Raw genomic sequence first — 12087 nt, 5'->3', positions numbered from 1 at the left:
TTACAGCACTCCACTCCACTCCAATAAATATACAATAACAGCACCCACTCATACTCATACAAAGCAAGAAATGCATAAGACTTAAAAACCGTACCTATTGGCTTGTGAAACTCTGATGAAGGCTGCAAAAACCCTCCTGTTACTGCCTCTCTGTTGTGCAGGACAAAGCGTGTGTGAACTGCAATATCACAGTCAGCACAAAGGAATGGAAGAGGCAGGCAGTCCAGACACCTCACAACTACTTGTTTGCCACACTGACACACACGGTGTGACTGTGGATCCAGAGTAGCTAACATATTGTCTATAAGACAAGGCCTGGCCTCTTTCCACTTTTGCAAGGACACCATATTTCTGATCGCCCAGTGAGTAGCAGCTGACTCAGACGACGTCTCACAAGTCATGGCTGCATCCTCTTCTCCATCCTCCAACAACTGAAGGAGCTCCTGATGAAGCACCATACACTAACAGAAAAAAAAGAAAGAAAGGAAGAAACTCTTCCACAAAGTGAAAAACACTCTAGGCAGTATGTTTCTTAGGACTGCACAAAAGCCCTGCATAACTCAACTATAACAACAAATATAAAAGTAAACAGAAATCACAATAAATACAAGAAGGTAAAGTACCTTTTGTTGGGTTGACACTGGCAACATAACTAGGTTCTTCACGTGGACATTGATGCTGCTCTCTGGACACTGGAGGGGGAAAAAAATTGAAGAATATTTACTTACTGAAATTCTTTGGTGAAAACAAGTTGTGAGATAAAATCAATGGTTGTGTGAACACTGAGCACGTGGCATGCAACTAGTACTTCGAGTGGTTGATGATCTTTGAGGAATAAAAGCTCCCTGTCTGTCACGTTTTTTCCAGCGCACTGGTCTTGGCTGAGGTTCACTCTGCATCATTCTACGCAATTAACAAGGAAAAAAGGGAACGCCTAAAATACAGTCTATGATTAAAGCAAAGATTATCAAACAGCTTAAGTTAACCAACTTAATGTGACATAAACTTTAAAAAAAAATTTAAAATAATATAACGTTTACTCCGTACAAAATATTAGACAAGCGTGTTCCCTCTTTAACAACTGATTCCACTAAAAATGTTACCTGCATATCTTGAAGGAGTTCGTCAGCAGCCTGAAGCTCAAACTAACAGGAGTGGTGAATGAATCTATAAATGTTTTACGTGTGAAATGAAAATAATAAACCTAACAAAGGATTATGTACGTTAGATCTGCACACTTTCAGATCGTGAATCAGTTTGGAAAACACTGTGTGGTGGCCAAAACATGAAGCGATTTTAATTCAATTCAATTCAATTTGATTTATATAGCGCCAAATCACAACAAAAGTCGCCTCAAGGCGCTTCATAGATACAGAGAAAAACCCAACAATCATATGACCCCCTATGAGCAAGCGACAGTGGGAAGGAAAAACTCCCTTTTAACAGGAAGAAACCTCCGGCAGAACCAGGCTCAGGGAGGGGCGGCCATCTGCTGCGACCGGTTGGGGTGAGAGAAGGAAGACAGGATAAAGACATGCTGTGGAAGAGAGACAGAGGTTAATAACAGATATGATTCAATGCAGAGAGGTCTGTTAATACATAGTGAGTGAGAAAGGTGACTGGAAAGGAAAAACTCAATGCATCATGGGAATCCCCCGGCAGCCTACGTCTATTGCAGCATAACTAAGGGAGGATTCAGGGTCACCTGGTCCAGCCCTAACTATATGCTTTAGCAAAAAGGAAAGTTTTAAGCCTAATCTTAAAAGTAGAGATAGTGTCTGTCTCCCGAATCCAAACTGGAAGCTGGTTCCACAGAAGTGGGGCCTGAAAACTGAAGGCTCTCCCTCCCATTCTACTTTTAAATACTCCAGGAACAACAAGTAGGCCTGCAGAGCGAGAGCAAAGTGCTCTAATAGGGTGATATGGTACTACAAGGTCATTAAGATAAGATGGGGCCTGATTATTTAAGACCTTGTATGTGAGGAGCAGGATTTTGAATTCAATTCTGGACTTAACAGGAAGCCAATGAAGGGAAGCCAAAACAGGAGAAATCTGCTCTCTCTTTCTAGTCCCTGTCAGGACTCTTGCTGCAGCATTTTGGATTAGCTGGAGGCTTTTCAGTGAGTTTTTTGGACATCCTGATAATAATGAATTGCAGTAGTCCAGCCTGGAAGTAATAAATGCATGAACTAGTTTTTCAGCATCACTCTGAGACAGGATATTTCTAATTTTAGAGATGTTGCGCAAATGGAAGAAAGCAGTCTTACATATTTGTTTAATATGTGCGTTGAAGGACATGTCCTGGTCAAAAATGACTCCAAGCTTTTACTGTTGAATTATCAGTGATACTTTCATGTGTTTTTGTTGAGAAATGTTAACGATGTCATTAAAAGAAAGCATTAAATTAGGAAGAAAAACCCGTTCGCGGAGAGGGTCCCCGGTTCTCCAGTTAGATTGTGCTTCACGGTGTCATGTTTCGCCGTGACGGGGTTATTATTATTATTTTTTTTTTTTTGCCTGTCCCATTTGGTTCTTTAGCCATCAGAATTGTTGTCTGAAGACCAACAAGGATACCCAATGGATTTACTTTGCCAAATGGATCATCGTGGCATTGCCGTATTGGTCCATTTGGTCGATCTTTGTTTTTATTATTTATTATATTTTATTTTCAGATGTTACAGACGGGACAGACATGAGTGAGGGATAGGAAAGGGAGAAAGAAAGAGGAAGGAAAGGAAAAACAGAAGGGGAGAGGGACAGTGAGAAAGGGGGGGAGAAAAAAAAATAAAAATCTCCTGGATCACCTGTTGAGAGAAAAATAGAAAACAAGCAAAAAAAACCAAAGCAACATACTAAACACAACACCATCGCATTAATCTAGCTAAGTGTAAACAGCAGTAAATACTAAATATTCAATGTTGTTGTGCAGCACGCAGGACAGATGTGCTTCGAAGTAGCGGCCAAGAAAGGTGTAATTTGGGTCTACGAGCAGTGAACACCCGTGTGCATACCTGTGTGGATCAGCGCGCTTGTATTCCAAAGGTTTCTCCATGTAACGATCTGCTAGGGAGTGTGGGGGGGCCACAGCCCCGTCCTCCAGGGTGTGAAGCGGGTATGGAGGAGATCAAAACTCCAGACATCCAGAGGCCCCCAGAACACAAGAGACCATGGAAGACCAACAGAGGGGCAGCCGCGCCAAATGACTCCAAGCTTTTATTGTTGAATTATCAGTGATACTTTCATGTGTTTTTGTTGAGAAATGTTAACGATGTCATTAAAAGAAAGCATTAAATTAGGGAGAAAAACCCGTTCGCGGAGAGGGTCCCCGGTTCTCCAGTTAGATTGTGCTTCACGGTGTCATGTTTCGCCGTGACGGGGTTATTATTGGAGTAAAAGGATGGCTGGAGCCTCTGCTCGAAGCGTCTCCGATCGCCGCGAGCGGGTTCATATTGGAATGAATTGACAACCCACAGCGTCACATAAAAATGTGGAAGGGTACCTTAGGTGTCAGCATGAGAAGTTAAGGGACGTGACAAATCGTCATTATTTTACGCGTCCGGAGTGAGAACGAGCTGTCTCAGCATAAGCTGCTGTAAAGAAGAGAGACGCTTTACACACGTGTGTGGAAAGTGTCCATGTGGATAAATTAAGAATGTGAATGAAGAGAAGCTGTGTAGTTGAATAAAACTCACACATCAGCCTGCTGAGTTCATCCTGCGGCAGTGCATTGAAGGCATCGTCGTTGGGAGCGAAGAAGGTAAACACCTTCTCCTGGTTCAAAAGCTCAGTCATACCTGCTGTCTGGATGGCACTGACCAGCATGCAGAAACAGCATTAAATGATGTCAGCTTCAATAGAAACTACACAACAACACACTAACACCTCTGTTTGCTTTCAGTCCATATGCTACACCTGTGGGAAGCAGAAAGCTTGATGTGGTCTGCAGAGTTCATTACTAAGCAGACAACCACCCACAAACCAGACCTGGGACATGCTTCCTTTAGTTAGTTTGCCAAGTTCACACAACACAATACACAGCAAACTACCACTGACAATAAAAAAAACCCAACTATTTAAAATATTTTAAATGAACTAACTGAAGCAAAATTGACTCCAAAACAACTATAAAACTATAAAAACAGACGATTCTGTCCACGGGTGCAAGAAGAACAACCTCAGGCCTTGAAATTAAAACAGGAGTACCAGAATTAAAAGCCAAACATCTAAAATCTTCAACGTAAAAACCAAAAAAAACAACAGGAAGTATAACTGAAGAAATCGACTTTCTCCCTGGAAGGGCAGGAAAAGTCTCCTGTATCGGTTACCTGTGTCCTCTGGGCTTTGCTGCATGTATTTAGTGATTTCATGCGAACACGAGGATCAATTATTGTCCTGTGAAGGTCTCTGTAGCTTACAAAGAAAAATGAATTAAAGAGACACACACACACACACAGAGGCAGCTAGACGAGGTAAAAACACTCCTGACTTCCTCTGTGATTTGTGGACAGCTGCAGTGAAGAGCAGCGCTGTGTCTGATCAGACCACCTCAGTCGAGTTCAACACAAGTCCAGATCTGGAGTCGAGTATGAAGACCGAATGTATGAATCTCTACATGGCACCTCTCAGCGGTGCCTTGTAGAGATTTCTCAGTGGGGCTATTTTCCTGCTTTTTGATTGGACTGAACATGCTGAATGTTCACAAACTGTTTGTTTAGTCTGCTGCACAAATATCAGTAGCAGCTTCCACCCTAATAAAGACATGCAGAGACTCTGCTCTGATTCCAGTCATCTACAAACATGGGGCAAAGCAAGTTGTGGCTTATAGCAGAGCTTAGCATGAAGAAGGAAATGTGATCAGACCTGTTTGTGTTTCTGTGTCCAGGTGACCCTCAGCAGCTGTCAGGTATGCTCAAGTATCACCTGGGTGAGAGCATGCTGTTGAGCGGTGGCGTCTCTTCTCACACCAGATTCCAAACTCTGCAGGGGGAGAAGCAAGATGATCAGCCGGAGGCAGTAATGCTGCCAAGTGGGGGGACGAGAAGAAGAAAAGCAGAGGTTCTCTAGAGAGGGTCAAAGGTCATGTGTTAAATCCTCTGCTGCATTGCCATGAGAGGATCTGAAAGTGATTTTCTGGTGTCATTCATGTCTGGAGAAAAAGAAATGTGTGTGAAAACTTTTTAAATTGTTCCTTTTTTTGTTTAATCAAACCAATGTTGGTGTGTGTGTGTGTGTGTGTGTGTGTGAACAGGTCACATGACAGCACAGCATTTTCTACCCACAGTTTGAACTGAGTAAGAAATAACAAATGTATTTATTCAACTTATAGACAATAAAAAAACAGAAATCAGTGTAAAATTTAATAACTTTTATTGATGTTAACTTTTTTAAAAGTTATTAAAAAGAAAACCCCAACAGAAAAACCCCTCTGAGCAAGCACTTGGCGACAGTGGGGAAGAAAAACTCCCTTTTAAGAGGAAGAAACTTCCGGCAGAACCAGGCTCAGTGAGGGGACAGCCATCTGCCGCGACCGTTCCAAGGGGTTATCACAATTTTTTCTACAGTGCATCAGGGGCGATCGTGGCTCAAGACACTTCACCCTACGCCTACTGGTGGTGGTCAGAGGGCCCGGCGGCGCCAGTGTCCGGCAGCCTCGCCTCTGTCAGTGCGCCCCAGGGCGGCTGTGGCTACAACGTAGCTTGCCATCACCAGTGTGTGAATGTGTGTGTGAATGGGTGGATGACTGGACGCGTGAAGCGCTTTGGGGTTCTTAGGGACTAGGAAAGCGCTACACAAATACAGGCCATTTACCATTTTACAGTGCATCAACCTTGTTTTGTCTCCTGGTGAAACAAAACAGTCGGCCTATAGATGAGAAAAACCGACGTATGCAACTTGGCTTCTTCGAGAGTTTGGCTGCCTCTTCTGTGAAAATTTTAACAATCGTATTGTCGACTGTTGGTTCATTTAATTCCATGTTTCGCAGAACTACTTCTGCCTCTTGCCACTGTTTACACAGGGCTTTGAAAATCACCTTCTCAAAGTTTTTGAACTTCCTTAAGGGGATTTGATCAATTTCATCCCCGATCTTAGCCCAGATCTTTTTGCTAAGCCTCTTGTAGATGGCTAAAACTCTTTCTGGACTTGTGACTTTACCTGATTTTTTTATAACCCGCTTAACTAGTTCTTCCATACATATTTCCACAAAAAATCTGTATTTTTCTTTGTTTTGAGGCAATTCATCCTTTGCTGCCAAAGGGTGTTTTTTGAATTGATTTTGCATGCTGGCTTCATGTTGAGCAGAGGAATTCTTTGGGGTTACATTATTTTCCAAAGAGGTTCCTGCTTTATCTACAGCCTGCGTGGTGTCACGGTTTTTCTTGTCTATTAGAGTTCTGGGCTCGTCAGTTGTATCAATGATATTTGTGGCAACATTTTCTGCTGTGTTGTTCATGTTGTCTGTTGTTTTCTGTTGTTCAGGAGCTGTCTGTGTCTCCTTTGAGGCCACTGTTGTTGTGCTATTTTCCCTGATGTTGAACAAATCCCTTGTTTTCTGTAGAATCACAGCCTGAATTTGATCTGCCAGCGATGCATTATCCTCTGAGTTTTCAGGTCTTTCCGTGGTATTTTGGACATTAGTGATAAGTGTGGCACCAGCGGAATTTTCTGCTGTGCTGTTCACGTTGACTGTTGCTTTCTGTACAATAACAACTGGCACACAGATTAGATTTTCCATGATGCGGTCAACTGTGTTAGAGGTCTGTGCACGTTCAGGAGCTGTTTCTGTCTCCTTTGAGGCCACTGTTGTTGTGCTATTTTCTGGGATGTTTAACAAATCCATTTCTTTCTGTAGAATCACAGCCTGAATTTGATCTGCCAGCGATGCATAATCCTCTGAGTTGTCAGGTGTTTCCGTGGTATTATGGATATTAGTGATATATGTCATATACAAACACGCCACACACTTCGAGCGCATTCTTTTTTTTTCTCGAAATGGGCGGGGCTTAGAGCAAAGGCTTCAGTGACGTCATACACTTCAAAGGATTTAAGTCTATAAATAGCCCTCTGCAGGAACACCCCGGCCTAGGCAACCGGAGTGCAACACGAAAAAAGTAAAAATAAAGGAAAAAAAAAACACACACAAAAAACCCCCACTAAAGCTCACCACCAAAATCCCGAAACGAAAGTATCGACAAATCTATTTACAACAAACTATTTATTTACAACAAAACACCAAACTATTTACAACACGGGGGAGATCGCGACCATGACACACTGAAACACAGGGTTTAAATACCTAGAGGGAGCAATCAGGAAAATGGACAACAAGAGGGAAACACAGCTGGGGCAACTCAGAACTGACGAGACAGGGAAACGTAAACAAAAAAGACTAAGATAACACAGACTTTCAAAGTAACACAGGAAACACATAACAGTCACGCCAAAAACAACACACTGACAACACCGAAACGTAACAGTTCCCCCCACCCAAAAATCAAACATTTAACACCAAGTGAAAAGTTTGATCCAGACAGACGAAGCCGACGAAGGCTGGAGCGGTACCACGGACCCTCCAGCGAAGGCGGATGAAGGCTGGAGCGGTCCCACGGACCCTCCAGCGACGACAAAGGCTGGGGCGGTCCCACGGACCCTCCCCTCAGCGAAGGCAGACGAAGCTGATGAAGGCTGGAGCGGTCCCACTGACCCTCCAGCAGACGACGAAGGCTGGAGCGGTCCCTCGGACCCTCCAGCGAAGGCGGATGAAGGCTGGAGCGGTCCCACGGACCCTCCAGCGAAGGCGGATGAAGGCTGGAGCGGTCCCACGGACCCTCCAGCGACGACAAAGGCTGGGGCGGTCCCACGGACCCTCCCCTCAGCGAAGGCAGACGAAGCTGATGAAGGCTGGAGCGGTCCCACTGACCCTCCAGCAGACGACGAAGGCTGGAGCGGTCCCTCGGACCCTCCAGCGACGACAAAGGCTGGGGCGGTCCCCAGACCCCCCAGCGAAGGCAATCCCGGACGAGCCCCCATATGTTACACCCCGGCCATGACACACTGAAACACAGGGTTTAAATACCTAGAGGGAGCAATCAGGAAAATGGACAACAAGAGGGAAACACAGCTGGGGCAACTCAGAACTGACGAGACAGGGAAACGTAAACTAAAAAGACTAAGATAACACAGACTTTCAAAGTAACACAGGAAACACATAACAGTCACGCCAAAAACAACACACTGACAACACCGAAACGTAACACGCTAGTTTTAACAAACGGAGAAAACAAATTATCTGCAAATAGATATTAAAACGCAATGGCCAATAAACCATCAACTGTCACCAGCCCAACACAGGAGACACCACCTGAACTGGAATCTAGATTCAATAATCAAAAATGCAAAGTTGATGGCCAGTTGATGGCCAATAAAGCATCAACTGTCACCCACACACCGTCACCAACACAGGACCCAGCTCCTGAACCTGAATCTAGGCCAAACAATCAAAATTGCAAAAACCTGTTTGCATGCTTGTGTGTGTGCTGTATGGGGAGCCCAGATGACTCAGACACAGAAGATTCAAACCAGGGGCAACCTGCTATTTCACAGCAAAGTACGGTTGTGAACATAGTAAACAATTCCTTTGGTGGCACTAATACCATTAATGTCAGGAATGAAAATACTGCCCGGAATATTCAAGTTGATATCTTTAACAATCTGCAGCTAGGGCTCCCTCCGGGTTTAATGTAGTTTGCTTGAATCCTAGAAAACTAACTGGATTTTAAATTGGTTATTTTTACAATTAGAATGGCTCTTTTTAAATTGATCGAGTCACTTATGAGAACCCATTGACCAGTCGAGGCAGATGGCTGTCCCCTCACAGAGCCCGGTTCTGTCGGAGGTTTCTCCCTGTTAAAATGGAGTTTTTCCTTCCCACTGTCGCCTATTGCTTGCTCAGAGGGGTTTGTCTGTTTGGGTTTTCTTTTTTTTTTCCTTTCTTTTTATTTATTTTTACGATTTTTTTTTTACTTTTTTTTTTACTTTATATGGGTTTTCTTTTTTTAAATAACTTTTAAATTAACATCAATAAAAGTTTTCAAATTTTACTCTGTGATTTCTGTTTGTTTTCAGTTTGTGTAGGTTGTGTTATTTGTTATTTAGTTCAAACTGTGGGTAGAAAATGCAGAGAAAATGCTGTGCTGTCATGTGACCTGTTCTGTTGCGCTCTCCTCTCTGATGAGGTCTAGCAGCTCATCATTTCGGTCTCTTTTCCTCTTTCTCCCTGTTGTGGGCGGCTGACTTTCTGGAAACTCTTGGTTACCCATTGCTGCGCTTGGACCTGGAGTGTCCTCAGGGAGAGAGGAAATTAGGACAGGAGACAAATTATACAACACAACAACTCTTTGGAGAATACTGTCTGTACCAACCCGTTCTCATGCTAGCCGGCTAGCGACCCTTCGCTAAAAAACACCCTTTCAGTGAGGCTCCTTTCACCCCCGATCGCTCGCAAACAGTGTTTGTCTTAGCTGGACTTATTTTTCGTTTATATGGGCCGATGATGCTGGTCGATGTGGAAAAAATAACTGAGCTTTTTGGTGGTGGCTAACGCGGAGCTACAACACAGGGCAGCTAGCCACCGGCGAGGCGGCCGCCGATCGACCGGTGGTGGCTAACGCAGAGCTCAATCCCGGATCAGGGAAACCGAAGGCAGGAGAAGCAGGCGGCTGCCGGTCGGAGCGTGAGGTGAACTGAATTTCAGGTAAGAAGTTATGAACTGCACTCTATTTGGGTCAGATATAAACCGAGTTTAGGTGTAGTTTATTTTCGTTGTGCTGACAGTTACAATGACTCATACTGCGTGCTAGCTAGCACGACAGAGTTTCAACGCTACCCGATCCTTACCGGAAACCCGATCGGTACCCCGCATGCGCAAATCTTACGTCACTTCCTCTCTTTGCCAACATTTTTTTTCCAAAATATTAAACTTTATTAACCCTTTACAGCCGATCGGAGCGGGCACGCTCTGTTTTGCGTAACTATTTTTAAATCCCGGTAGCTCTGCAACCAAGTAAGCTAGCGCAATAATTTTTTTTGCATATGAAACTGGAGGAGTTGTACTTACATCTTATGCCATCAGCTTGTCCTAGGTCACAGTTTCCTTCCACATATAGCTTTGCAAAAACTGCATAAAAATCACTTGCAGCAACAAAAACATGATATTCCAGAAACACGCTTCGCCGATCCATCAGCTGTTTGTAACACTTCCTACGTCCATCAGCGCGAACTATCACATGACCGCATGACCTGCCCGAAACCGGAAGTGACGTAATTTTGCGGAAATGTAGTTTTTTACGATCGGGGCCTTATGACCTTGTGTTTTACTTGTTATGTGTTTTAAAAAGTTATGTTTGACTTTATGACTTTCTGTGTCGTTTCTGGGATGCTTAAGACTCATATTGCACTGCTGGAAATAGTTTATTTTGATGCATATGCTGTTATTTTGCAAATTTGCACTATAATATTTATTTTCGTTTTTCCTGCAGTATATAAAAATTGGTGTATTTCAAAAATAAAACTATGAAGACACTCAAAATAAATTTCCTGTGGTGGGAAACTAGTTTGTGTAACTTTTTTGTATTTACAGTTTTGAGGGATAAGCCTCTTAAATTTCTCTAACTAGAAATATATGTTAAAAAAACAAAAACGATTTTCAATTTTTTTGTAGTTTATTGCACTTTTTTGCAATTTATGTAATTACTATGCACCTAATGCAGACATATTATTAAAGTTTGGGCTACTTATTATGTGTTTATGTGTACTGTACATTTTTTCAACCCATTTTAATGAATGTTTAATATTTAAAATTTTTCAGAATTACAAGCTTCACCTCCTGCTAAAAGGTCTACACCAGCAGCTGGACCATCCTCTGCTGACAGTGTCGATGCTGGACCAGTCCCAGACCCAGAGGCTCTAAACGAGGAATTTATTCTTCATTTAGAGCCTGTACCAACATCTTCCCTCTGTCAGCCTCCTGCATCCTCCTCTTCATCTCTGCTTCCTCCTGCATCCTCCTCTCCATCTTTGCTTCCTCCTCTTCGTCTGTGCTTCCTCCTGCATCTTTCTCTCTGTCTGTGCTTCCTCCTCTTCGTCTGTGCTTCCTCTTTCATCCTCCTCTCCGTCTGTGCTTCCTCTTGCATCTTCCTCTCTGTCTCTGCTTCCTCCTGCATCCTCCTCTTCATCTCTGCTTCCTCCTGCATCTTTCTCTCTGTCTCTGCTTCCTCCTGCATCCTCCTCTTCGTCTCTGCTTCCTCTTGCATCCTCCTCTTCATCTCTGCTTCCTCCTGCATCCTCCTCTCCATCTCTGCTTCCTCCTCTTCGTCTGTGCTTCCTCTGCATCTTCCTCTCTGTCTCTGCTTCCTCCTGCATCCTCCTCTTCATCTCTGCTTCCTCTTGCATCCTCCTCTTCATCTCTGCTTCCTCCTGCATCCTCCTCTCCGTCTCTGCTTCCTCCTGCATCCTTCTCTCCGTCTCTGCTTCCTCTTGCATCCTCCTCTTCATCTCTGCTTCCTCCTGCATCCTCCTCTTCATCTCTGCTTCCTCCTGCATATTCCTCTCTGTCTCTGCTTCCTCCTGCATCCTCCTCTTCATCTCTGCTTCCTCCTGCATCCTCCTCTTCATCTCCACATCCTGCATCTCCCTCAATTTCTACTGTGTACACCTCGGATGTCCCAAACAAAAAAAGGACAAGGAAAGGTTAGACGTTATGGTATTGTAAATGTACGAAACACATGACATGTTCGTTAAGTTTGTTAAGATCTCTTTTTCTTAATTTTTGCATTTTTTTTCCAGTTTTACAGAACTCATGTAAATATTTCATTTGTTATTTTTCAGAATGCCGAAAACACCGTACACAGAAGATTTTCAAATATGAAGAGATAGTAGACAGGAGAGTTGTAAATGTAAGTAATTTAGCCTGCTGTTGTGCAGATTTGTTTGCGTCTTTGGACTTCCTGGATTTGAACTGTGCCTGACTGAATATCCATAAGCTTTTGTATTTGATGAATCTACACTAATTCAGCCACTGAGTCAGGATTT

General features: G+C 43.5%; 1 protein-coding gene across 4 annotated transcripts; it reads right to left on the bottom strand.

Annotated features, from left to right (window-relative positions):
• Positions 1–300: 300 nt before the first annotated feature.
• Positions 301–10486, bottom strand: LOC146573500 (uncharacterized). 4 transcript variants are annotated; one of them, XR_014892860.1, is made up of 5 exons: positions 9420–10104; positions 9204–9331; positions 3693–4977; positions 624–903; positions 301–461 (listed from the first exon to the last, which is right to left on the bottom strand). XR_014892860.1 is itself a non-coding variant. In XM_085278399.1 (2 exons), the coding sequence occupies exon 2, from the start codon at positions 6971–6973 to the stop codon at positions 5813–5815; it is 1161 nt and encodes a 386-aa protein (XP_085134525.1). In that variant the 5' UTR covers positions 6974–9331; positions 10115–10486; the 3' UTR covers positions 4990–5812. The 4 variants fall into 4 exon arrangements, 2 of the variants coding, with proteins under 2 accessions (XP_085134525.1, XP_085134523.1); XR_014892861.1 differs by having other exon boundaries at positions 447–461; positions 624–692; positions 9420–10103; XM_085278399.1 differs by lacking the exons at positions 301–461; positions 624–903; positions 3693–4977; positions 9420–10104 and adding an exon at positions 10115–10486 and having other exon boundaries at positions 4990–9331.
• Positions 10487–12087: the final 1601 nt, after the last annotated feature.

Source organism: Mchenga conophoros, linkage group LG6 (assembly GCF_057382185.1).
Source record: "Mchenga conophoros isolate Kocher_MC1m ecotype Shallow Benthic linkage group LG6, M_conophoros_male_GT1.1, whole genome shotgun sequence".
Taxonomy (NCBI): Eukaryota; Metazoa; Chordata; class Actinopteri; order Cichliformes; family Cichlidae; genus Mchenga; species Mchenga conophoros.
This window is presented reverse-complemented; position numbering and strand designations above follow the sequence as displayed.